At 33.8% G+C, this 27,816-nt stretch overlaps 1 protein-coding gene across 1 annotated transcript; it reads right to left on the bottom strand.

Annotated features, from left to right (window-relative positions):
- Positions 1-14,880: 14,880 nt before the first annotated feature.
- LOC105159796 (transcription elongation factor) lies at positions 14,881-16,004 on the bottom strand. Its single transcript, XM_011076988.3, has one exon. It carries the CDS (start codon positions 15,879-15,881, stop codon positions 15,228-15,230), a length of 654 nt encoding a protein of 217 aa, XP_011075290.1. The 5' UTR covers positions 15,882-16,004; the 3' UTR covers positions 14,881-15,227.
- Between the last annotated feature and the right edge of the window lie 11,812 nt (positions 16,005-27,816).

The following is a 27,816-nucleotide window of genomic DNA, read 5'->3' as shown; positions in this document are numbered from 1 at the left end:
AGTGGTTGAAAGTTAGAAACAGTCAATCTAGATGAGATTAAAGGAAGATTCAAGTACCTTATCGGGAGATGCCCCTCTTGGAAGTCCAAGGCCGCCAACATCTGTTCTTTCCATTCTTGAGCGGAGCGGGAGATAATTAAGTGACTCTTTTATATATTCAACCAGAGGCCCAACCAATTTGCAAAACAATCAAGTCCCACCTTAAAGACTCTGATTGAGTCCATATCAGCTCTGCAGAAAAGAAGGAGGTCGTCTGCAAATCCCAATTGAAAGACCCTTACAGGCTCACACTTCCAGTGATAGGTGAACTGCATATCTTGTTCAATAAGTTGCAGGAATTCCAAATGTAGAACTTCCATAACTTGTCCAAGGCTAACTGGAGAGCACATCTGCAATTGGATTGCAGGGTTCAATCCTATAGTTGAAGTACCATTGACACTCCCACCAAGTTATGATAGCGAATGCAAGTGGATGAAGAAAAATATCTTTTTTGGAGCTCGAATATTGGGACACACATATCATATGACACAATCTTGATGTCACACACATTGTGAATAATGTGTTTGACAACATATTAAATAAAGTGATTGACATAAATGAAAAAATGAAGGACAATTTGAGTGCAGGGAAAGACCTAAAGATCATATGTAACCAGTCCGAGCTTGAGTTGGATGAAAGGATAGATTTTCTTGGCTCCGATAGTACGGGATTAGTCCTTAGACTTGAGGAACCATGAAAATTGCATGCATGTGATGGTTGTATCTTGAATTTAACGAAAGATGACCATATCTTGGAGTGGTCGTTACAAGTCTGTTCAATGCAATCAGAATATGTAGTGAGGATGATGGGTTTCAAAATAGAATCCGTCACCTATCAGTATATGACAGTCGATTCTCCTATGCGCTTTGAGATGGTTGGTGCTCTTAGAGTCTGTGGCCCCAACGATTGGTTGAGTAGAGAATGGTTTCCTATGTCAATCAATAGAGCAAACACATCTCGATTTATCGAGCATAGTATCTAGTCCAGAAAGGGAACCGACTCCCAATTCCATGCCCTAGACTTAGATCTAGAGACGGATGATGGAAGGACGGTACCCGTATGGTACTCGGGAGCCTAAATGTTCACACCAACCTCACCTAGTCTCTAGTGCCATGGACCGTGGCTAGACGACCACCCATAGTGACGGGAATTTCTGATTAATGGTTAATTGAAAATAAATTAATTAAATTAGATTTAATTAATCATTGTGTTGGACACAAGCCCAAGTCTAGCTGAGGGTAAACCTAAAGAGTCACACACAAATCACTATGAAATTGGTGGATTTAATTTGGAATTAATTCAAGAAGAAATGAATTAATTTAATTGGATTAAATTAATCAAGGAGAATATATATAAATGATTGGATCATTTATTTAACAATTCATTTGATGGATGACTCAAGAATTAATTAATTAAATTAATTAATATTTGAGCTTAACACCTTTAAATTAATTAGATTAAGTTATTGAGTTTGGCTTAATTAATTGATGGATCAATTAATTAGGGCTTAAATATATTTTATTGGATTAAATGAATCAATGAACTTTGGTTGGGCTTGATTTAATTTGATTAAATCGAGCTCGGTGCATATTTGAAGTCCAAGTCCATTTGAGGGTGGTTGGAGCAAGTTAAGAAGGAGTTGAAACTCCTCATCATGATGAACATGATGGAGTGGTTATATGAATATGGTTGTATAGGTTGTCTTAGAGGCAAATTTAGTAGTGATTGAATTTTGAATTCAATTATATGTGATATACAAACCTACACATATATCCATGATAACCACCACAAAATCCACAAATTTTTCTCTCCATTTTCTCTCAAAATATTCCTTTTGGTTATATTTTGAATTGGATCCAAATTATAACACAAAATAATCCAAAAGCACTAAACAATAGTGTTGTATTTGCAGTTGTTTTTATTCTTGGTTTTTTATTCTATCTAGCAATTAAAAAGAACTTTATCTTTTCATTTTGTAGTGTGGACAACTTAGAGGAATTCTAGTTTGAATTCTCAAGTGAACGGAATGGGAGAACATAAAAGGAACAAGCCTTCAAGGCTTCCATATGACAACCTTGTCAATCACCTACTAACATTGCATAGACATCCGACGTTTGTGGCGATGAAACACGACACTCATGCAATAAATTCAATTTTAGTGCAAATCTCAATAGGACTCTCGATGCCTATTCTCGGGGTCCTCGACTTGGAATATTTCAAGCCAAACCTTCAGAAGTTGGTTTCATGGCCGCCATCCAATGCAGCACAACTACATAGGTTGTACAATTTGGTTTGTGGCTTTTTTGTGATGTTAAACCTATAAATATACTCAGTGAGCACAACAAATACAATTGCCAGATAATGAATACTCACTTTATTATAAACAATATTACAATTACACCGAAATTGCCAGAACAGATTACATAAAGGCCTATCCAATTGGCTTTTTGGTCACCTATTCTAACAGGATCAGGCTACATGCTACAAGAGAGGAGAAGAGTGTAAAGGTGCAGTATTTTTTTTTCTTATTTATACTAAATATGCATAGTTACTGACTGCTTTAAAGAAAAACCATCAGATTAGCTTTTAATTTTGGGCCGATGCTAGTATCTATTATTGGAGCATTATGCGAGTTTGTTAATGCTCAGTTACAAATTTCATCAGGAAGAGGAATAAAAATTAGAAAATTGGGACTCAATATTCCCAAGGGATGTGAAGAAATTCTGGACAAAAGCTGGGAAGTCATTTTTAAATGGCTTTATAATGTTACTATTAGCAACACCTTTTTTATGACCAAGTTAACCATGATCATGGTTGATGGAGGTTCTGTACAAGCATCAGTTAGAACTTGATGAAAAGAAGAAGAAGAAAGCACTTGATAAGCACATTTTGAGTTCCTTCTTGGCAAACCCAAAGGTAGTATATTCTCGTCATAACAATTTGACTATATGCTCGGTGAAGCAGTTATGAAACTGGAGGAGGTTCTGCTAACTGCATAAGCTGAAGCGAGCAGATTCATGTTATTTATTGTTTCTCTTACGGAAAGAAGTTTGTGTTCGCCTCCATATATATGTGAAAATATTGATGCCTCCACCCGTCTTCTTTAAGGTAGTCGTCAATGCTGGCCGAGATCCTTATGAATTCACCAACTCTTTGGAAATCATCTAACTTGTGCACTATCCAAGAGCAACCCACTATTCATCAGAAAGGACGTGACGATCGTGTTAAAACATGCATTTGAATCAGACGCTGGTAAGTGGTTAATTTTGCATATTTTGTTTATTGTGTTATTCTTGTACATTTGGCTGGATCTTAATTAAATTGACGATGCTAGGGCCCTAGCAAAAAGTCCATGTGCAAGGTGAACAGTATGATTTGAAGCTTGGAGATGAATCAGTAAGTTTTATGCTCCTAGTTGTAATTAGCTTTCTTAAAATGCGCATGCTTGGAGCACTAGATTCTATAGTATAGTATTATGGGAGGTAGATTGATGAAAAACAATGGCAGTCCGCATGCACTTATCTTTCGAGAACTAAATTACCAATTGATTTCTCTAGCTGCTTTGTTGGCTAAATATACTTTTGAGTGGGTAGTAGCTCTTCTCGTTTCCATTCCCCTTCTTGTCATAGAAACTATTACTAGCAAGATACCAAGGCTTTCAGACTAAGACAAATTTGGTCCAGTTTACATTGATAATAAAGTCTCTGCACCTGTCAAGGATTGTCTTACATCGACTTCTCTTTTATTTTTTCAACAGATTTGTAAAGGTGCACAGGGGACAAGCTTTAGAGAACTAGGAAACAAATGAGAAAAGCAACATTCGGAAAAGAAGAGAAAAGAAACAGAAAAAAAAAAAGCGATATCCACAAAAAAAACAAAAGAGAAAGAAGCAGAAGAAAAAAGCAATATCTGCAAGAAAAAAAAAAGAATATTAAAAAAAAGTAATGCAACAAATAGATAAAGAAAAAAAAGCGATATCCACTCGCCAACCTCGAGTTGTTGTTGTGGATGTAGAGGCAATTGAGTGATTGGAAAATAATTTTTGCTGCTCGCAAGACAGAACACACAACAACCAATAATACTGCATGTTAGGTACATGGTGTTGAGTTTTCAGTTTAAGTAAGATGGCTATTAGTTAATCTATTTTGGTTATAGAAAATAATTTGTGTAGAAAGTGGATGTTGCAAGCTGTACTTGTTGAAAGTCGTTTATCGTCTCAAATAAGCTAATAATAACCCATAATGATTGAATCAAAATAGGTTTTCAAACATAAATTGGATCAATTTCTCTATTTGTGTGTTTATCCGTGGGAGTTTCTAAAATCTAACCAATAGAGATGCCAATAGTTCCTTTTTTTCTTAATGAAGGATTGTTTTAGCAACTCCTTCACACTTACGGATATTACTGTAGAAAATATTGAAACTTAACTTGTATTTAGTTGAATGGAGCGAGGCTGCATAATCCATCTTTGTGGTTGACCGATGACCGTATACCCCCTTTTGTGGAATCTTTGTAGTTACTAGTAACTCTATGAGTTGCTTTATCTACCTATATAATCCATTATGATTTATTATTCCCTTCCATGTTGTTCTTAACGCTTAATTTGTTCTATGAACTTTGGTGGTTGGGCATGTAGCTAGTTTATTATAGATTGTTGCTCTTATGCTTGATCACTTGTTTTGCTAAGGAACGCAGTCACTCATTGGTTGCCTCAAAGGCAAATCTATAATTGAGGCTGTTGAAATCTTTGCATGTTAGACTAGTTAGGAATTTGAGTGAATTTTAATTGTAATTTTTTTTTAAGTTTTCCCTCTCCATTTCCTATTTAGACTTAAAATCATACACGGTAAACATATTATAATTATTTGGCTTTCGTTCTATATTTTATCTGTTGGAACTGGCTTATTCAAGATATGTTTGGATTGTTTGGACTATAATTGACTGTTTTTCGATGTCAATATGCAGTTGGGTTAATCACATTCGCAACTTCGTGTTGCTTTTTTGTTTCTTTTGTAGCTTTAACTATGAGATAGGAATCTTGAAAGAATCATGGCCTCCTAAGGGTACAAGGTCTAAACTTGACCGTGAATCGGCAGAAGGTCAGGATGTTTGTGTCATTGTTCTTGTAAATTATTGTTACCTTTTTCTAGTTTTAGAGTCCAAACATTTCAGGATAATAGCTTTCAGATGAAGAGACATGTGAATTGCAGAAGTTCAATTGATTGGAAACCTTGTATTACCCATGTATAGGATTTCATGCTTCTTCCTATCGACACCTACAAATATTCTAATGTCAAACACAGCTATAAACATGATTATTTGAAACTCATATATAGTGGCAATTTATACACATCTGAGTACTATTAGTTGAGATTTTGTGTTGGATGCAAGGAGATATGAATCCATTTTCTTAAATCAACTTACTTGTGGTTGAGAAGTAAATTTGATGGATATAGCAACTAAATGTCATGATACCACAATTGGAGTTAGAATGTGATTATGATTTATGCAATGTTGTTTCATTAACTTTGTTGCCATTTCTTCTTTGAATTATAGGCAATCAAAGCTCAGAAAGAACCTCGGGTTCATAAAACACGTTGGGACCATGTTTTGAAAGAGATGGATTGGTTGTCAATGATAAGAAAGCATATTTTCTTTCACCACCATGCTTCATTTATTCCATGATTTTGAATTTTCTGTTAAATGGTTTTATGTACTTCATTACATTGAGTCAGAGAGGAAATGGGAACTGGCTCGGGCCAAGAAAGTTAAAATAAGAGCCAGTGAGGGCATGCTGGATCAGGCTATAGGCTACAAGAGGGAGAAGAGTGAAAAGGTGCAGTATTTTTTCTTATTTATTCTGAACATTCATACTTACTGACTACTATAAAGAAAAACCATGAGATTAGTTTTTCATTTTGGGCCGATGGTCTTACTATCTTTTATTGGAGCATTCTGCTAGTTTGTTAATGCTCAGTTACAAATTTGATGAGGAAGAGGAGTAGAAATTAAGAAAATTGGGACTCAGTATTTCCCAAGGATGTGAAGAAATTCTGGACAAAATCTAACAAGTCATTTTGAAATGGCTTTATAATGTTACTATCAGAAGCATCTTTTTATGACAGAGTTAACCATGATCATGGTTAATGCAGGATTTGTACAAGTATCAGTTAGAACTTGACGAGAGTTCCTTCTTGGGCAAACCGAAAGGTAGCATATTCTCGTCATAACAGTTTGACTATATGTTGGGTGAAGCTATAATGAAACCAGAGGATCTTCTACTAACTGCAGAAGTTGAAGAGAGCAAATTCATGTCATTTGTTGTTTCTTTTTGGGAAAGAAGTTTGTATTCACCTCCATATATATGTAAAAATATTGATACCCCCACCACTCTTCTTTTAGGTGCTCGTCAATGCTGGCCAAGAACCTTGTGAATTCACCCATTCTTTGGAAATCATCTAACTTGTGCACTATCCTAGAGCAACCCCATATTCATCATAAAGGAGGTGACGATAGTGTTACAATAAAACATGTGCAAGACACTGGTATGTGTTTAATTTTCATATTTGACTGGTTTTGCTATTCTTGTACATTTGGTTGGTTCTTAATTAAAGTGACAATGCTAGGGCACCAGTCGAAAGTCTCTATGCAAGATGAAGACTATGATTTGCAGTCTGGAGATGAATCAGTAAGTTTTATACTCCTAGCTGTAATTAGCTTTCTTAAAATTCGAATGCTTCCAGTACTAGATTCTGTAGTATTATGGGAGGTAGGTCCATGAAAAACAATGGCAGTGTGCATGCACTTGTATTTCCAAATTTAAACTACCAATTCATTTCTCTAGCTGCTCTGTTGGCTAAGTGTACTTTTGAGTGGGTAGTAGCTCTTCTCGTTCCAATCCCCTTCTTGTCATAGAAACTGTTATTATCAAAATACCTAGGCTTTCAAACTTAGATAAATTTAGGGTTAGTTAACATTGATAAGCATGTATCTCCACCTGTCAAGGATTGTCTTACATCAACTTCTCCCTTATTTTTCAATAGATTTCTAAAGATGCGTTGGGGACAAGCTTCAGATAACTAGGAAACAAATGAGAAAAGGAATATACAGAAAAGAAGAGAAAAGAAACAGAAAAAAAAATGATATCCACAAAAAAGGGGAAAAAGTAGCAGAAGAAAAACAATATCCCTAAACAAAAAAGAAAAACAAATAAAAAAAAACAATATTTACAAGAAAAAACAAGAAAAAAGCCATATCCACTAACCAACTTTGAGTTGTTGTTGTGGATGTAGAGGCAATTGAGAGATTGGAGAACACACAACAACTAATATTACTGCGTGTCAGGTACATGGTGTTGTAGTATGCTGTTTAAGTGAGATGGCTATTAGTTAATTTATTTTGGTTAAAGGAAATAGTTTCCATCTAAAAAGTGGCTGTTGCAAGCAGCTAGTTGTTGGAAATTGTTTATCGCCTCGCACAAGCTCATAATAACCCATAATGCTTGAATCAAAATAGCTTTTCAAACAGAAATGTAATCAGTTTCTCTATTTGTATGTTTATCCGTGGGAATTGCTAAAGTCTGACCATGATTGTTGTTGACCGATGACCGTATACCCCTATTTGTGGAATCCTAGTAGTTACTAGTAACTATGTGAGTTGCTTTATCTGCCTATATAATCCATTATGAATTATTATTCTCTTCCGGTTGTTCTTACCATCTTATTTGTTCTTTGAGCTTTGGTCCTTGGCCATGTAGATTATATATTATAGATTGTGGCACTTCTGCTTGATCACTAGTTTTGCCAAGCAATGCAGCCACTCATTGGTTACCTCAAAACCAAACCGATCATTAAGGCTGTTCAAAATCTTTTCCTTGTTAGACTATAGGAATTTAAGTAAATTTTAATTGTAATTTTTTTTAAGTTTTCCTTCTGCATTTCCTATTTAGGCTTATAATCATACACGGTAGACATGTGACTATATTTTTAGATTTCATTGTATATTTTATCAGTTGGAACTGGCTTATTCAAGATCTGTTGGATTGTTTGGACTATGATTGACTGTTTTTGGATGCCAACATGCAGTGGTTTAATCACATTCGCAACTTCGTGTTGCTTTTTTATTTCTTTTGATTGCTTTAACTATGAGATAGGTATCTCGGAAGGATCGTGGGCTCCCAAGGGTCCAAGGTCTAAACTCGACTTTGAATAAACAGAAGGTCAGGATGTTTGTGTCATCTATTCTTGTGAATTATTGTTAACTTTTTGTACTTTTGGAGTCCAAACATTTCTAGAAAATAGCTTTCGAATGAAGAGAGATGTAAATTGCAGAAGCTCAATTGATTGAAAACCATGTATTACCCATATATAGGATTTTATGTTTCTTCGTACCGACACCTACAAAAAATCTAACGTCAAACACAGCAATAAACATGATTGTTTGAAACTCGTATACAGTGGCAATTTACACACTGTTGAGAATCATAGATTGATTCTCCAAATAACTGTAAAATCAAGAGAACGATTAGTGTTTCTCGCGTGATATCTAGATGATTTGATTTTGGAGATATTTCCTCATCCACTTATTTAATTCATCTCCAAAAATAGATGGAGGTTATATCATCAAACTAAGAGAGAATAATATTATTTAGCCCTTTGGGCATTTTGTCTCGTGATGTTGGTCATATGACCAAACCACGTGAATGTTCGTCTTCTGTTTCTCTTTTCACATATCAAAAACTCTGGCACACACATCTGAGTACTATTAGTTGGTATTCTCTGTTTGATGCAAGGAGATATGAATTCATTTTCAGCATGCTTCATTTATTCCATGGTATTGAACTTTGTGTTATATGGTGTTATGTACTTTAGGACTTAAGTCAAAGAGGAAATGGTAACTGGCTCAAGCAAAGAAAGTTGAAATAGAAGCCAGCAAGGGCATGCTGGATTAGGCTACAGGCTGGGAAGAAGAATGTAAAGGTGCAGTATTTTTTTTTGTTATTTACTCTAAATATGCATAGTTACTGACTACTTTAAAGAAAAACCATCAGATTAGTTTTTCATTTTGGGCCAATGTTAACTATCTTTTTTTAGAGCATTATGCTAGGCTTCTCATATTTATGACTTTCTAGACCTTCCAGTACTCATATTATATTATAGTACTTAAAATCAATACCATCGTATGCTTCTATCTCTTTTCAGTTTGTCTTGATTATATTTATTAATATATCCCTATTTATAATGTAGTTATTAATTGATTTAGTATTATTTATGTGGTTAGTTACTAATTAATGTTATTCTTAACTATCCAGCTCTATGGTCCTATAATTTGTTAAAATCATTGATTTGACTTGATTATTATATTTTGCAGCTCTAGTACTATTTTAATTTATATGGACCATGAGATTGAGGGAAATTCATTTGTTAATGGAGCTATTAATTTGAATTTGATATTTCATTTTGCATTTTGTTGTAATCTTTTGTTTTCTATTGATGTGTTGAGGGAATTCTTGTGGCGAAATGTTCCTAAGTAATTTCCTTTTAACCTACCGAAAACTTTTTGTAGTTATGTGCAATCAAGGGCATGTTGTTGTCTTAAGGTTTTCTACGCTTCATCTTGTTTAAAAGGTGATACTTCCATGCATACTCTTTCTCTCCTCTTATATCTATATACATAGTAGTCAATGGTGCATGCTTCTCGCCATTCTTGGCCTATGGCGCGTGCTTCCATCTTGGCGCGCGCCTAGGCGCCATATGGGTTGTTGCCCAGGCGCGCCTTTGTGGACCCAGGCCTTTTTAGGTCTGGGCGGCTGGGCCCATCAAATTATTTTAATATAGCTGTTGTGCCTTTGTTGAAACGATTTTAGTAATACAATGTTATTAATACATTATTGAATTTTGCTTTCTATATGTGTGTGTATATATATATATTTAACAAATTGCGTTAGATAGGAATTTCTTCGCATTTGATAGACAAATTGTAATATATAGAGCAATACATATCAACATATACACATTATGTGTATAAAATTTTCATTTAGTAAATATATGTGTATTTTCATACACCACACATATTTGTTAAATGCAATACAAGATGCAACATGATTCGTAATAAAAGAATAAATCCAAATTTTTAATCCAAATCAAGTCTAGTCGAGCCCTTAAAATAATTACTTGACAAGCCTATAATACTTACTATGTAACTGGTGTACAATATAAAAGAGTGACCAATTACATGATAAGTGCAGTATCACTTGCAATATAATCAATGAAGTACTGTGGAACTTGATCGAATGAAATTTTTTTAAAGATAATGAATAAATCATTAAGGTTGCATTTGAATGAATCCATCATAACAAATCGTTTAAATATGTTTGGATTATTCTACATATGAAGGATTTCACATCCTTTCATTTTAATTTTGAATTGTATTTTGATGAATATAGATGGATTTCAAATGAAATCATTCGAAATCCTTTCTTCAAATTTTTTTTTCAAATCCAAATTCATCAATCCAAATACACCATAAAGAAATTTGAGTTGCAATAGGCATATTGGATGGGATCACACCTCACCCGTTTCTTTGATATTTTTTAAATCTATGATATATGAATAAAAATATGATTATTTTATTCAAATAATATTACTATTTTCCTCAATTATTAGTTTTGAGATTTTATATTATAAATAAACATTGAACCATCAAATATGTGAGCAGAAAACATGAAGCACGTGAAAATCAGCACATCAACATCACAATATCCTTTTTAATTATGATATGTATTTATGATTAAATCATATCTAATCTATATCTTGATATACCAACACTACAAGAAATAAGTATAATATTTAATTATGGTTAATTATCATAGTTAAAAATAAATAATTGTAGTTAACAATTATTGGTCACGGCAATGCAATAGTTGTCGGCCATGATTTTCGCAAGACCGATTGAAACATTTACCATAGCTAAAATTCATGAAAAATAATTTTTTTAATGGTGAAAAAACTATAAATTTGCATCAACTTTACTTAATCGTAGTCAGTAATAATTATTGACCATAATTCTAATCTATAATTATTAAAATTGTGGCGGATAATAATTTTTTTCCTAGTACAATTAAGTGCATCCTGACATATATATTTAAGTCTCTAAATCTGTACACACTCTAGTGCAGGAACAAAGATTTACAATACATAATAAGCGAATTTTGAGGAATTTAAATTGTAAGTATCACACAAATTTTGTGTTTGCAAAAATAATTACAAGATACGAAAAATATGGACAAATAATTTTTATTAATTTAAAAGAAAAATGGATACAATTTTCAATTTGAAGATAATCCACTGATTCTTCGCTCCAAATGTGGACTAAAGGGTTTGAAACTTGTTCTTGGATGTAGATGGCTAATCTTCTATGAATTTTTGGAGCAGACTACATGTCACTTTGAAATTTGATATCAAGATTGATGATTTGACGCCCAGAAAGATGTAGAACCTTAGCGGCTTGATCAGTGTTTTGTTGTGGTGGAGAGCTTTTGGACTTGAGTCTTGAATTTGTTGTGTTGTATGGAGTGACTCGTGCAGAATGTCTTTTTCTTTTTTCAATAAAGGTAAATTTCATAAATATATAAAAGTACAAATGTACAAAACAATCACAGAGTGTTCGCATGAGTATGCAACTAAGGTATTTTCCATATTCTAAACAGCGATATGATACCTAGGTGACAAATCAACGCTAACTTACTAAATTTGTCAAAGTATGAGCCATAGAATATCTTTTGTCTTCTTTTGTTGTGTGGAATGTTCTCTCCTGAATTGAGTGGTGGAGACCCTTATTTATTGATATGAGTAGAGCTACAATAACTTAGGCTCATGTCTGTTGGGCTTGTACATCATGGACTTGGATATGAATCCATTAGTTATGGGGTTGTACTTGAACATACATTGACCCAATTAGTTAATCCAAAATAAAAGATAACTTGTATTTAGCCTGAATCAATATTGATGGGTGTGGCCCAGCAAATTACGGCCCAAGAACGAATCAGAAGGCCCAATACTTCCCTCCTTATACACTATCGTTTTGATGGAGGAAGCCCACTTCACGTTGTTCGATCAGCGTGGCCCAAATACCGACAGTTGGCCCAGTCTCCATGCACATGTCTCTCTCTGGAGCCCACATGGCAGGGACCTGGGCCCTCCACATATGCCCTTCTAGCCAGTATGGTGTACGTGTGGTAGGGAAAGTTCCCTCAAGAACTTGGACTCTTAAGTTCAACAGACCCCTTGTGGACTAGGAGTCCTCCTCAGCCTGAGACTCTTTCCTACACCTAAATAATAACTCTAACAACACGATATCTAACAAATAGAACTTGATCATGTCTTATCTAAATTAATCGTATTCATTTATCGCAGGAATAGGAAGCACGATCAGTTCCTTGGTGAAGGAGGACACTCTTCTACAAATAGAGATCTTATCCCAAAGCTGGGGATACCTTCATCAGATGAAAATTTGGCTATTACCCTGCTGCATTTCTACTACATTGTTAAATACAATTTATTTCTACTTTTAATCATCGCGCTTCATTCTCTTAATATTTTTTATTATTTATGGTTATTATTCTTCAGATCTATCTTGGCGTGGGAGTGCTAATGTTTTGTTTTGCAGGTCTTTATCTTTCAATTTTTCACCTAATCAATTCAGGCCCATCGCTGAAGTTCAAATCCATTGTATTCGGGTTAAAATCGCACACATCAAATATATAAGGCCGAATTTAGTATGATCACTTATGCCAATTTGATGTTTTGAAGGCATGAAAGTCCAAATTTATTATGAACTTTCATTTGAAACCAATTATTAGCTATTTTATTTTAAATTTTTAATTGATAATTTATTTCAAAATTTTGATATCTACGAGTGGACGTGAATTTGAATTTGAAATAATAATTGTGTTTGAGTTAGAAACACAGATTTGAGTTTCTTTCAATGCCAAAGGGACACTGTATTTTTAGATGAAAATTTAGCAAATAAAAAGAAAAGCATGGAAATCAAATTTCCCTAATTATAGATCACTTTCCCTTTGGGCAAAGTAAGAATATAAACATGTTTTTACAATGTACTTATTATCACATAGAAGCATATACGACTATATATATATATATATATATGTTGTTACACAATATCTCCAATATTAATAAATTCGGGCAAAATCATGTTTTGGTACAATTAAAAAATGTCAGTTTTATTTTTGGTACCACAAATTTTGCAAGTTCTGATTTTGATACTATTAAACCAAAAAATAAATATTTTTTATACCAACTTAATGGCAGAGCCCATGTGGGCCTTAACGGCCGTCAATCCTACCATTTTGGCGGAAAAAGTCACGTGAGTTTGAAAAAATGGAGGAAAAATTGGTCTTCCAATATTTCATAGTGTTGTGGTACATTAAACCTAAAAATAAACCTTTTTGGTCCCATAAAGTCATGTGCACCGCAAAATAAGTAATAAATACATTCCAAAATAAAAGATAGACTCCATAAAAATGAAGTAAAATATATTGGTTATAAATATACGATTTGAGCTAATTGAAACTTAATTTGACAAAATCCAATTGGCAAAATATATGCATTGCAATGAACAATTTTTTGCAAATTGAAACATATATATTTAGTATATGGCTTTGAAAATTTTAAATAAAGTGATAAAGGTATTGATTAACATATATAAAAATATATAAGATAAAATTTAGTTGAACAAATAGGTGTAAGAATTTGTAAAATCGAGTTGAAGAATAACTACAATACAGACTTACAGTTTATATGGATGGACTTTTAAAATTCGGCCATCTATAAAAAGATCTTATAAATTTAATATGTTACTCAAGACTCATATTTGTTAATACAGAAAATAATAAATCATTATATATTTAAAATTATCATGTAATTTCATAAAGAGTACGGTTCTGCAGAGAAGGGCACTACCGTATAGCATAATTCAAGAAACTTTATAAATTTATCCAAATTTTCAAAAATTCTGAAAATTAACAAGCATTATATATATCAGGTAATAGAACTTTATAGAAAGTTTCATAATGAAAAGACATCTAGAATTAGGTTAAATACTTGTATAGGTTGAAGTCTTTTGGCTTGTTTCAATTAGCGAAAAATTGTGCATTGCAATGCATATATTTTGTCAAGTGGGTTTGGTCAAATTTTTGTCAAACCAGGTTTCAATTAGCTCAAATCATGTATTTATAACCAATATATTTTGCTTCATGTTTATGAATTCTATTTTTTATTTTGGAATGTGTTGTATTACTTATTTTGTGCCGTACATAATTTTATGGGATAAAAAAGGCTTATTTTTAAGTTTAATGGTACCAAAACAAATATTGGAAGACTAATTTTTCCTCTTTTCTCTCAAACTCATATGACTTTTCCTGCCAAAATTGTGAGGTTGATGGCCGTTAAGGCCCATGTGTAGGGCACATGGGCTTTGCCGTTAAGTTGGTACCAAAAATACTTGTTTTTTGGTTTAATGGTACTAAAACCCAAATTTGCTAAATTATGATACCAAAAATAAAACTAACTTTTTTTAATGATACAAAAACACGATTTTTTCCTAATAAATTACTAACCTCACTGAAATCAAGCATATAGGTTAAGAAAAATAAAATAATTAAGTTTAATTAACTTATTTTCATCAGTAAAAAATCAAATATCTTTTATTTTTTTGTATAAGATCCACGAAATATTTATATAACAATTCAATATTATCCTCAAAGAACATCAGAGTTTTTGCTTTAAGATGGAAAAAATTAACCTCTTTATGAAAAGACTAATAAACAAAAAAATCTCTCATTGAATAAAACAAACAGCATCACGACCCCCTAATAATAAAGTCATGAGCCAAATACTATTACATTTATCATCTGATCAACGCGTCCGTATTAGACGTACATATGCGCCTTTTTATAATAAGGACAGATACAATAAATAAAAGTGAGATTATTATTACTTTTTTTTTTCAGAATGAAAAGACATGTTACTCCATATTGTCGGAAGTAGGAACAATCAAATAACCCAATACTGAAAGATAAGTCATGGGTTTGAGTTTCAAGAAATTGGGCTTTGATAATTTCTTTAATAAAAAAAAAAACCATTGTTGGAAAAATACTCCATGCAGACTCATCAGGTACTTCTCTCCAGCATCTGCTGATACCTTTTGAAGGAAAGCAGCTTCTGGAGGCGTATCCGCTTGTGGAACTTATTTATAAACAAGTCAGCCACCTCGTCAATCTCGTCTTCAAGATTGAAACCCTCTCCATTTTCCTTCGAATTCTTCACAAGATCTATCACCGACGAGTTCGTGTCGTCCAGCAAATCCTCCAGCTCCTTCTCCTCCTCATCAAACAGCGAATGCCGCAGATCCGGATACTTATCGTCTTCGTTCTCCTCATCATACCGACTCCACTGCTCGAGGCCGGAGCTGCAGCCGGTCGCCTCATCGCTAACCAAACCAGCGCTTTCATGCTCCATCGCCACCTTGTTGCTGTACAGAACAATGGCCTTACTGACTTGATCATCATCGGCATCCTCCTCCCCAATATCTTTACTACTACTACTTCTACGATGGTTGAATATCCCGTCTATCGCGTTGTTGATCTTTCCAGAGATGGCGCCGACCGACAACTTCTTTTTCTTGGACAGGACGGTCAGTGCCGTGACCATAAGCCGTGCTTTCATGGCATCGGTTTTCGTCCTTAACACCATGCATTTGGCTCTAGTTAAGCTGCTTACCATGCATATTATCTGCTTCAAGAGTTTTGCACCTTTTCCCTTCATTATTGCACAATGATCGATGTATCTTTGGGTGTGATGGATAGCTTACTGCCCTTGTAATGGATGTACCGTACGTACCTAAGTACAAACTTTTGTAGAGATGTATGTAGTGCTGAAAGAAGCTGAATTAACTGCGAAGAAACCCTATATATATATATAGAAAATTAGGAGCCCAGCTATGACGATTCCCTTATATGTATATAATACATATAAAGGACATTTTGGAGTTGAGTGTAATTAAAAATCCAAGTTAATAAAGCAAAAGTGCATGTGTTATATGCATGCTGATGATTCTTTGATCTACTTTATAAAAGTGGGGAAAAAGCTAAACTCCTCAGCTCAGCCGTTTGCTTTTGTTCCAGTTAGTGATCAGCAGAAACTTCACGATTTCTTCCTTCCAAATTAATTATAACATTGGATTCTTGCAGGTTAAAAAAGATTTCTTCAAGTGTAAGGAATCGCTTTTATATTGCAAAAACATATTAATGAAGAGGAATTGCAGGCATCTTTGTTATGTGATGTGGACCATTAATTACCAAAAATGCCCACCTAGGGAGAAAAAATTAGGAAAATTCTTGTTATGACATTTTATCGAATCAAATCACTTACAAATATACTTATTTTGTGATTGGTCACTTTTTTTTAATCGTATATCATTCACACGTCAAGTGTATTTTTACTTACCATATAATTGATTTAGGTTTGGTGGAGTTGGGTTCGGACTAAAATTTCCGAGAAAAAATATTGTAATAGCTAGTATAGTGGATCTGCATCTCTTGTATGGAAAATTATTATCCGAACTAGATTTGCCAGAATCAAACTAATCACAACAAGTGTATCGCACTTATTATGTAATTGTCACTTTTCTTAAATTTTACACCAATCACACGACAAGTGTATTGCACTTACCATGTGATTAATTCATGCCCCACCAAGCTAGATTCGAATTAGAATTTTTCTGTATGTATATGGTTTGGGTCCAACAGACTAGATCGATCTCAAAATTGAAAATCGTAACCTTAACAAGACATATTGAGTACGTAGGGTGATCATTGGTAAGTACTGATTGAATTAAAATTTTGATATGCTAAAATGATGTATCGAATACCAAATTACAATACTTGATTTGATTCGATATTACCCCAATAAACCACATAATTTTTTTAAAAAAATAATTTTATTTTTATTGTATTTACATATAGAGTTAAATGCATTTTTGGTTCTGTAACTTAGGTCAATTGGTGTTTTTGACCTTTATTTTATCTACGATAGGATTTTGGCCTTGCATTTTTTTAATTTTCACGATTTTAGTGCTTATGTTTTTCACCGAAATTCACCTCCACAGCAAAATTAAAAGGGTGCAAGACAAAAATGTTGCTTCAAAAAGTTAAAGAACAAAATACTGGGAAAGAAAGAACCAATATGAACGTATATAGCTCTAATTTTAAAAAGTCACCTGAGATGCACATACATTTATCAGCAAGAAGGGTGAACTATGGCGAAAAAAAAGATTAGAATTGCAAAAAAATCTAAAAATATACGAGCAAAATACTATTTAAAAAGTTCAAGGATATGAAAATGTCAAATTGCCTAATTAAGTTAGGGGACAAAAATATATTTTACCTTATATATGTTTATATACTAGTATATATATGGCGCACTCAAATGTGTGTGCATAATAAATTTATTTTAAAAAAATAATTATTATCTTAAAAATATATTAGTTAAATTAATAAAATATTAGAAAACATAACATATGAGAAAATAAAGAAAAAAAATGAGATAAAGAAAAAGGGATGTTGAAGTTGAGAAGGGAGAGAAAAATGAAAAGTTGAGAAGAGAGATAAAAATATATAACAAAATATTGAAAAAATAAAAAATTGAAGACACCAATATATTAGGTGATCTTGAATTACATAAAGGTATAGATATTATATGAAAAATGTATAGAAATACAGATTTATGGTTCATTTGGTGGAGTGGTAAAGGTGTTGAATTCTTCTTGTAAGAAATACAGATTTATTTTTAAAAAATAAATATATAATATTTATTATACACAATATATGCATAATATATTACATATATAATATAATATAATATATTAAGAAAATTTGATATTCAGTTCTATTCGATTACCAATACCCAAAACCAAAATGAACTGAGTACAAAACTTTAAAACAAAATTGTACGGAATATCAAACCGAAATTTGTATTCGATTTGACCGATAAAAATCGAATCATGCACATTCCTAATTAGAGGAGACTCAATGAATACCGTACCATGGGCGAAAACTACAAATAACCCCTTAGTAGTAATGTACATTTATGATTTTAACTAGCAGTTGGCTACGTACATTCAAATGTGTATATAAAATATAAATTTGGGTTAAATATATTTTGTATTCCTAAAATATGTATTCATTCCTAAAGTTTGAAAGATAATAAAACACGTCAAATAAAATAATTTAGCATTAATAGGACAAAAATACCCTTCTCTCATACCTCATGTACTTTTTATTTACTCTTTTGTGTTATTAAAAAATTTCCACCAAAAAACTTATAGTGATTTAAAGTTTTACTCAAATTTTATTTGTAACCTTTTATAAAACTATGTAATACAAAAAAATATTTATAAGCTCAGTATATGCAAATATATTATATAAAGTAGATAATTTATGTAAAAAGAAGTACATGTAAATAGGTGCAAATACAAAATGCATATTGATGCTTGCAAAAATACCACGGGTTCAACAAGCTAGGACTTTCGTTCTGGATCTGGAATAACAAGTGAGAAGACTTGAGAAATGTAACCCGCAAAACAACACGTCAACACTACGACACCCAAGTTAGTACTAAATTCAAGAGAAAATAATTGCGAAAAATAAATCATAGTGAGAAATTGAGATATGATAATCAAATTTGTGAGAGAAAATATGTTAAGATAGCAATTGGAATGCCGAATGAAATCTGCAGCAATATTCAAGCGGTCTAGAAGGTGTGGGGACCAAACCTGTATTTATAGAGGGGTGCCTTCTTGCGATGGGAGTCTTCATGTCTTACTTAATTTTTAGATTATTAGGGTAAAGGTTGTTTGGATAAGTCTTGAACTGTTTTTATCTTTTGTTAGGTCTGCTTTTAGATACCTATCTCCGATTTGGAGGAGATCCTTCATCAGCGAGGACTCCTAGCTGCTAAGCAATCCAAGACTTCAGGGGGACCTCCCTGGAAACATGTCCACCATGCTGGCGAAGACGTACACTTGGCTCACCTGACCTATGCCATGTGAGGGTGGCTAAGTGTAAGCCTTGGGCCAGTCATCTTTTACTGGGCATGTTCTTGGGGTGCCTCCATGGATACCTAGGCCCCTACCCCCTCTATACGTGTGGGTTTTTTGGATTGTCGGGTGTCCTTGGACTTTTTATTCTTGTACGGGTTGGACCTTTTGTGCTCCATACGCACCATTCAGTTCCCCTCCCCCTAAGGAGAAGGGGTGCTCTCCAACTCCTTCTTGGATTAAGAGATTCTTTATATCTGATGATGGTGTTCCCTTTCTTATCTTTTAGGGAACCAGTTGTCGCAGGTGCCTTCGTTCTTGGCTCCTTTCCCACCTCTTGGTTTCTTTTTAAAATATCGAGCTTCGAACCCTGCACCTTTGTCAGAGGTTATATGATGGCTAGGGCTACTTCTAGCCATCATGGTTGCTGCCTTAAATGGGGGTGGGGGCATTTGATAACCGCCCCTTCCCACGCACCTAGTATGTCAGGTAACCGCCTAATAGGGAGCAATTATAGGGGGACATGGATTTAACTCCCATCCTCCACATCCTTAATTCAAAGTGCAATTTCCCCTATTCTCCTCCTTCCTTTATTCTTCTTGAAGAGCAAGGGTTTCCTCCAAAAATTTGTGCATCTCCTTCTTCTTCTGCACTTCTTCTATAACTTTCTTTCTTGGAATCCTTTTATGGTGTCTTTAGACGAATCCTTCAGATTTGTGAAGGAGACCTTCCTAGGCGATGACCCCTCAGAGGCTACTTTGAGGAAAATTGTTCCTGGCTCATTTGAGTTCCCAATGGCAGAAGGCAGAGCCTACAGCAGGCGACGGTTGCTACTCATTTTTTAATAGATGAGGAACCTAAAGAAGAAGAGGTAGGAGGAAATGATTTGGAAGGGTTTTCCTTTGGGGAAGAGGAAAGGGAGGGTGCCCCAATCGCTAATGGATTGGGAATTTCCGCCATTTAACAGTTGATAGACGAATTCCATAACCCCCCATCCTTCACGAGTTATACCCCCTCCCCTAATAGTCCCTGCCATTCTCCTTCTGCGAATTGCTTATGTTTCTTCTCTAATCAGTTACAATTAGGTTCACATTTTCCCATTTCCTCTTTTAATGTGGATGTTGCTCGTCTCTTTTATGTTCCTTTGAATCAGTCAGTCCTTAACTCTTTTCGGGTTTTCGCTAATTTTTATATGATTTTTCATTTTCATGGGTCCATTGTCACTGCCAATTCTTTTGCCCAATGCTTTCGGGTAAAACGTGCTGAGATGGATCTTTTTTTTCATTATATGCGGCAGGGGGTGTCCTTTACCACCATCCTCCAAAGTTTTGGAAAAGCAGTTTATTTTATGTGTTGCTTCCTCGTGCCTAGACCTTCCCTAATCTCTAGATACATGTTCCTCCTCCTATTGTAAATGTTGGGTCAATAACTATTGCCTTGTCCTCCTTGCTGGCTGAATTGAACAAGAGGCCTTATGATTGTCGGGCCTTGATTGATGACAGACTCTTACGGCATCTTAACTTGAGTCCTTGGGTGGAACCCTTAGGGGATTCCCTATGTATTTTATATTTTTACTTATTCTTGATTGTTTTAGCTTATCATGATTATAACTGCATTTCATTCTTATTTTTCTTGACAACGAACATTATGTTCAATAAGATGATGCATAATCATACTTCTGGAAATCATGTTGCGGTGACCCTTCCCTCTAGATCTCCTAGGAGGACCCTTGCGTCCAACGAATCTAAGGGAAAAAGGTTTGTGTCTCCTTCACCAGGGGCCACGCCTGGGGCCTCCTCCAAGTAAGCTACAATGAGTTCCTTGGGAACCCCCTTAATTAGCTCTCCGAGGTCTTCTTTTGGTTCTCCACCTCCTTCTCCCCACAAGGATGAAGAGGCTGTCTCTCTCAAATATTCTCTGTCACCTCGGACTGTTTACGTACTCGCCAATCTCTAGAGAAAGAGAAAGGCATGAACTCCCCCCTGGTGATTGAATTTATGAGGCGGTGCTAACTCTAGGGGATAAGAACCTCTTAGCCTCCATAACTTGGGAGGAACTTGAGGTAATAATTTGTTCATACGTGGTCAAGGTATCTTTTCTCGATTTGGCTGTTTTTCTTTTTCCAGAATGCTTCTTGATATTTTACCATTTGTGTTGCAAACGACCTCCGTATGTGAGGAATTCTTATCTCATCCACAGGAGATCTCCTCCCTCCCCTAGAATGAAGCTCAGAGGTGAAAATTGGAGGAGAAGGTGGAGCGCTATGGTGTTGATATTTCCAAGCTAAAAGAGGCAAAGAGGGAGGCTACCAACCATTACAGTTGGAGAAAGATTTAAAGAAATTGCAGAAAGAAGCTGCTGGCGATGGGGGGGGGGGGTAAAAAATGTGATGTAGAAGGCTGTGCTTGAGGAAGGATAACGTTATTTGGAGGCTTATTGCACCAATCCCTTTTGTGAATTCAAGAAATCAATGGATTACCAGCAAGATGTGGGAAAGATAATTGGGCCTTACTTTGAACATGGCTTCGTGGCTTGCAAAGAATAATTCTTGGCTCAGGGGTACCCCTAGACTGGGGAAGAACCTTCGATTCTCAATCTTGGGTTTACCATGGACAATGCTCTAGACCCCTTTGCTGAACACTCAGTTTCAGTAAGCGGGACCCTCTCGGCTGAATCAGGTGTCTCTTTCTTTCCCTTAGTTAATAATAATTGTGCTTTGTTTCAAATTGCCTCAAGGGGGGCCTTGCCTTGTAGAAGAAGATTTGGATCATATATTTGGGGAGGTCGAAGCTGAGGTTAGAAGTTCCCCCCCCCCTCCCATCCCAAAGCAACAATGGATTCTATAGTGTGGGACACCTTGAGCATAGAAAAGGAGGGGGATGCTCTCTTTGCCGATGATGGAGGACCCATTAAAATATCTTAGAATTCAACGAACTTGAACCAAAGGTATCCCTAAACCCTTGCATTTTTATAGTAAATTTTCTAAGTATAATGATAACCATAAGCTAGTATGAAGGGAAAGCAAACATTTCATTTAATAAAATCTGGTAAAAACAACTAAAATTTGGACTATCAGAATTTTACGAACTTGAACCCAATGTAAGGCTAAAGCCTTGCATTTGTATTGTAACTTTTCTAAGATTAACGACAACTATAAGTTAGTACGAAGGGAAGCAAACTTTTTATTTAATAAAACCGTGTAAAACAACTAAAATATGAACTATTTCAGAATTCCACGAAACTTGAACCAAAAATAGACTTAAATCCTATCATTTGTACGGTGAATTATCTAAGCATAAGAATAAGTACAAGTTAGTATGAAAGGGAATGAATCTTTCTTTAATAAAATCATGTAAACAACTAAAATTTGAACTATCTCAGAATTCAAAGAAACTTGAACCACATGTAGGCCTAAACCCTTCCATAAGTTTGGTATATTTTCTAAGCATAATAATAACTACAAGTTATTATGATAGAGGAGCAAACATCTTTTAATAAAAAAGCATAAAACAACTAAAACTTGTACTGTCTCAAAATTCCATGAAACTTGAACCAAAAGTTGGCCTAAACCCTTAAATTTTGATGGTAAATTTTCTAAGCATAATAATAAGAAAAAATATTTTTTTAGTCCGTTAAGTATACCCAATTTTAGTTTTAGTCCTATAAGTATGCCCATTTTTTATTAACTCCAGTAACTTATAAAATTGATTACATTTAGTCCTCCGATGGATTGGATTTATAATTTGTGCCGAAAAAGTGATATGGGTGGACACCTAGATGTGTTTTTGTTGATTTATAATCCTATGTGGCTAAAATCATGAGGTGGAAGACAAGTTAGCTTATCTTTTCGAGGGAAGAAAGGTGACTTTTTCCTCCAAAACACTTTTCCTAACCAACAAAATATATTTTCTTCTCTCCATGCTTGCACAAACCCATTTCTCTCCTTTATCTCTCGGCTCCAATGTCTTCTTCTATGGAAGGAGCACTTTTTTGTTACTGTGGAAAGAAAGTAATGGTTCAGACTTCTTGGACTAATCAAAATCCAAGGTTCCATTCCTATCAAGATTACAAGGTAATAAGCTCACTTTTTTTCCTAATCAATTTTTTTTATTTTTTTAGAATTATTAAATGAATTTAGTTTTGTAGAGAAAAAGGTCTGCCAGTCAGCACACAAGCCACGTATGCAAACTACGTACTCTCCCATGTCCCATGACATGTGGTTAATTGGCCGGAAATTGGACCAACTAATTTACACATTGGCAAGTTTCAGGTAAATTTAAAATTTTGGCAAAAAAAAAAGTAAAAAACCCTCAAATGGACTAAATCTAATCAATTTTGTAAGTTACTGCAGTTAATAAAAAATGGACATACTTATAATTAAAACTAAAATTGGACATACTTAACGGACTAAAAAAATATTTTTTCCTAATAATAATTACAAGTTAGTATGAAAGGAAATCAAGGTTTCTATTTAATAAAATCGATAAAAACAACAAAAATTTGAACAATATCAGAATTTCACAAAACTTGAACCAAAAGCAGGCATAAACCATTGCATCTTTATGGTAAATTTACTAAGCATAGTATTAACTACAAGTTAATATGAAAGGGAAGATAACTTTTTTTTAATAACACCGCGTATAAAACAGATAAAATTTGAACTATCTCAAAATTCCACAAAACATTAACCAAAAGTTGGCCTAAACCCTTGTATTTTTATGTTTAATTTTTTAAAAGATAATAATAACTACAAGTTAGTATGAAAGGAAAGAGGACTTTTTTAATAAAACTTCATAAAACATCTAAAATTTGAACTATCTCAAAATTCCAAGAAACTTGAACACAAAGTAGGCCTAAACCCTTTTATTTTTACGTTAAATTTTTTAAGCATAATAATAACTTAAAGTTTGTATAAAAGGGAAGCAAATTTTTTATTTAATAAAATCTTTAGAACAACTAATATTTGAACAATCTCAAAATTTTTCAAAACTTGAACCAAAAGTAGGCCTAAACCCTTGCAATTGTATTCTAAATTTTCTAAGAGCAATAATAACTAGAAGTAGAATGAAATAAAGGAAATCAAACTTTTTATTTAATAAAATCGCATAAAACAATTAAAGTTTGAACTATCTTAGAATGACACGAAACTTGAACAAAAAGTAGGCCTAAACCCTTATATTTATATAGTAAATTTTCTAAGCATAATAATAAGTACAAGTGAGCATGAAAGGTAAATAAATTTTCTTTAATGAAACCGGGTAAAACAGCAAAAATTTGAACTATTTCAAAATTCTACGAAACCTAAACCAAAAGTAGGTCTAAAGCCTTGCATTTGCATTTGTTTGGTAAATTTTCAAAACATAATAATAAGTATAGTATGAATGGGAAGCAAACTTTTTTTTAATAAAATCACGTAAAATAACTAAAATTTGAATAATCTCAGAATTCCACAAAACTTGAACCAAAAATAGGCCTAAACCTTTACATTTGTATAGTAAATTCTCTAAGCATAATAATAAGTACAAGTTAGTATGAAAGGGAAATAAACTTTCTTTAATGAAACCGTGTAAAACAGGTAAAATTTGAACTATTTCAAAATATAAAGAGACCTACACCAAAAGTAGGTCTAAAGCCTTGCATTTGTTTGGTAAATTTTCATAATATAATAGTAAGTACAAGTTCGTATGAATGGAAAACAAACTTTTTTTAATAAAATCGCGTAAAATAACTAAAATTTGAACAATCTCATAATTCCCGGAAACTTGATCCAAAAATAGGCCTAAACAATTGTATTTGTATGGTAAATTTTCTAAGCATAATAATATCTATAAATTAAGATGAAAGGGAAGCAAACTTTTCCTTTAATAAAACCATGTAAAACAGCTAAAAGTTGAACTATCTCAGAATTCAACAAAACTTCAACCAAACCTAGGTCTAAACCTTTGAATTTGTTTGGTAAATCTTTCAAGCATAATAATAGCTACAAGTTAGTATGAAAGTGTATCAAAGTTTCTTTAATAAAACCGCGTAAAACAGTTAAAATTTGAATTATCTCAGAATTCGATAAAATTTGATCCAAAAGTTGGCCTAAACCCTTAAATTTTTATGAAAAATTTTCTACGTATAATAACAACTGCAAGTTAGAATGAAAAGAAACAAAAACTTTTTTATTTAATAAAACCACGTAAGACACTAAAATTCGAACAATCTCATAATTTTACGAAACTTGAACCAAAAGTAGGCATGAACCACTGCATTTGTATGGTAAATTACCATGCATAATAATAACTATAAGTTAGTGCGAAAGAGAAGCAAATTTTTTATTTAATAAAACCACGTAAAACAACTAAAATTTGAACAATCTCAAAATTAAACGAAACCTGAACCAAACGTAGGGCTAAACCCTTGCATTTGTATGATAAATTTTCTAAGCTTCATAATAACTACAAGTTAGTATGAAACAGAAGTAAACTTTCTTTAATAAAACCGCGTAAAACAACTAAAATTTGAACTATTTCAAAATTCTACGAAACTTGAACCAAAAATAGGCCTAAACCCTTGCATTTTTATGGCAAATTTTCTAAGTATAATAATAATTACTATAGGTTGGTATGCAAGGAAAGCAAACTTTTTGTTTAATAAAACCGCACAAAAGAAACTAAAATTTGAACAATATCATAATTCTTTGAAACTTGAACCAAAAACAGGTATAAACCCTTGCGTTTGTATGAAAAATTCACTAAGAATAATAATAAGTATAAGTTAGTATGAAAGGGAAGCAAACTTTTTATTTAATAAAATTGCGTAAAACGACAAAAATTTGAAGGATCTCAGAATTCCATAAAACTTGAACTAGACGTAGACCTATACTCTTGCATTTGTATGGTAAATTTTCTAAGCATAATAATAACTACAAGTTAGTATCAAAGGGAAACAAACTTTCTTTATTAAAACTGCATAAAACAACTAAATTTGAACTAACTCAAAATTCTAAGAAAGTTGAACCCAAAGTAGGTCTAAACCCTTGCTTTTGTATAGTAAATTTTCAAAGTATAATAATTATTATAAGTCAGTATGAAAGGGAAGTAAAATTTTTATTTAATAAAATAGTGTAAAACAATAAAAATTTGAAATATCTCAGAATTCAACAAAACCTGAACCAAACGTTGGCCTAAACCCTTGCATTTGTTTGATAAATTTTCTAAGCAAAATAATAAGGGATAAAGAAAACTTTAGTCCTTTATCTTTGTCACGAATTAATTTTGGTCCTCTAACTTTGTCAATATTAGATTTAGTCCTTTATCTTTAAATTTGGTGTAAATCAGGTCCTTAGTCTATTTTATGACCATTTTGCCCTTTCAAAGGAAATAGCTAGATAATCCATTTTCATGCTCTTAAAACGGCCCAACATACTTTTGAAATAAATTAAGACCCCATATATTCATACCTTGCTTTGACCGTTCTGTTTTTGGGTATTCCAAGTCCTCGGTTTTACGGACTTCTTCCAACCACACTACCGCAGCAGATGGTTCGCAGGAACTTGGCTCCTTTAGTAACAAAACAACACATCCCTATTTTGTTTCCTACCTTAAGGCATAAAAGGGACTCGAATATAGGGAATTAATAGAATTTTAAACAAACAGGTTGAACAGAAGCCTAACTTTTGTTGAAGAAATATATAAAGAATATTACATAGATATTATTCCTCCGTTGGAGAAGACAACTATTTAGCCTCTTATGGTGTAGAGGACTTGACTTGTTGGGGAAACCCCCATAAACTAAAAATTTAAAGTACTACAGAAGATTGAATAATACTAAGGACTCTAATGCTTTGAAGAGTATGAGAAGTTTTCTGATTTCCCCCTTCTGCTTCATTACATCTTTATTTATAGGCGTCCGCGGACTTGATAGTCGGACTCCAAACTTGTTTTGTAATGACGTCATTGCGTTCGCCATCGCCTTGTGATTTTCAACTCGGTTATAATAGTTTGTCGGTCACATGATCTCAAGCTGGCTGCTTTGCTGACTGTTGGCTTTTGTTGTTTTCTGTCGATAGTCTCATCCTCTCATTTTTTTACATCGTTTAATTTTTACTTCTTGGTAAAAAAATTTCTCTTTCCCTTGTCCTGGTCCAGTTCGGGTTTGTTTTGTGACCCAAATCTTTGTTCCGTACAGGGGCTTTTCTTGTTTTTCGCAGCAAGGGCACAAATGGTTATGCCATTGCCCAACATGCAACATGTTGCACGTCTTCATTCTTGTGGTTTCGGTCTCTGGCAGCTTATTTTCCCAAATTAACATCCTCTTTTTCTCGAATAAGCTTTCTGTGAACTCAGTACTTTTTCCTATCATGGAATTTAACAGGAACGATCCATTCACTTTGTTTGAGAAGATTTTGAACGGATACTTGACTTTGTCCTTCTCCGTGAGATAGACCTATAAACCCCAAGCTCTTCTGGTAGAGATACTATCTTCAGTAATGGCCGATACCAGGGGAGCTTCGCCTGAGGCAACTTTGATTTTGTTGAAAGCTACCATATCCGGCCTCTGCAGCATCATGCAATGGAATGCTGGATGAGGCCCCTTTCCTGCAGTTTCTGGAGCTACTGAAATGAATTTTATCTCCAGAATGTCACCTCTCTTTAAGTGGGGGTTGTTTTGCTATGA

Source organism: Sesamum indicum, linkage group LG4, assembly GCF_026168435.1.
Source record: "Sesamum indicum cultivar Baizhima isolate 11 linkage group LG4, ASM2616843v1, whole genome shotgun sequence".
Lineage (NCBI taxonomy): Eukaryota > Viridiplantae > Streptophyta > Magnoliopsida > Lamiales > Pedaliaceae > Sesamum > Sesamum indicum.
Note: the sequence above shows the minus strand (reverse complement) of the source record. Positions and strands in the feature narration are given on the sequence as shown.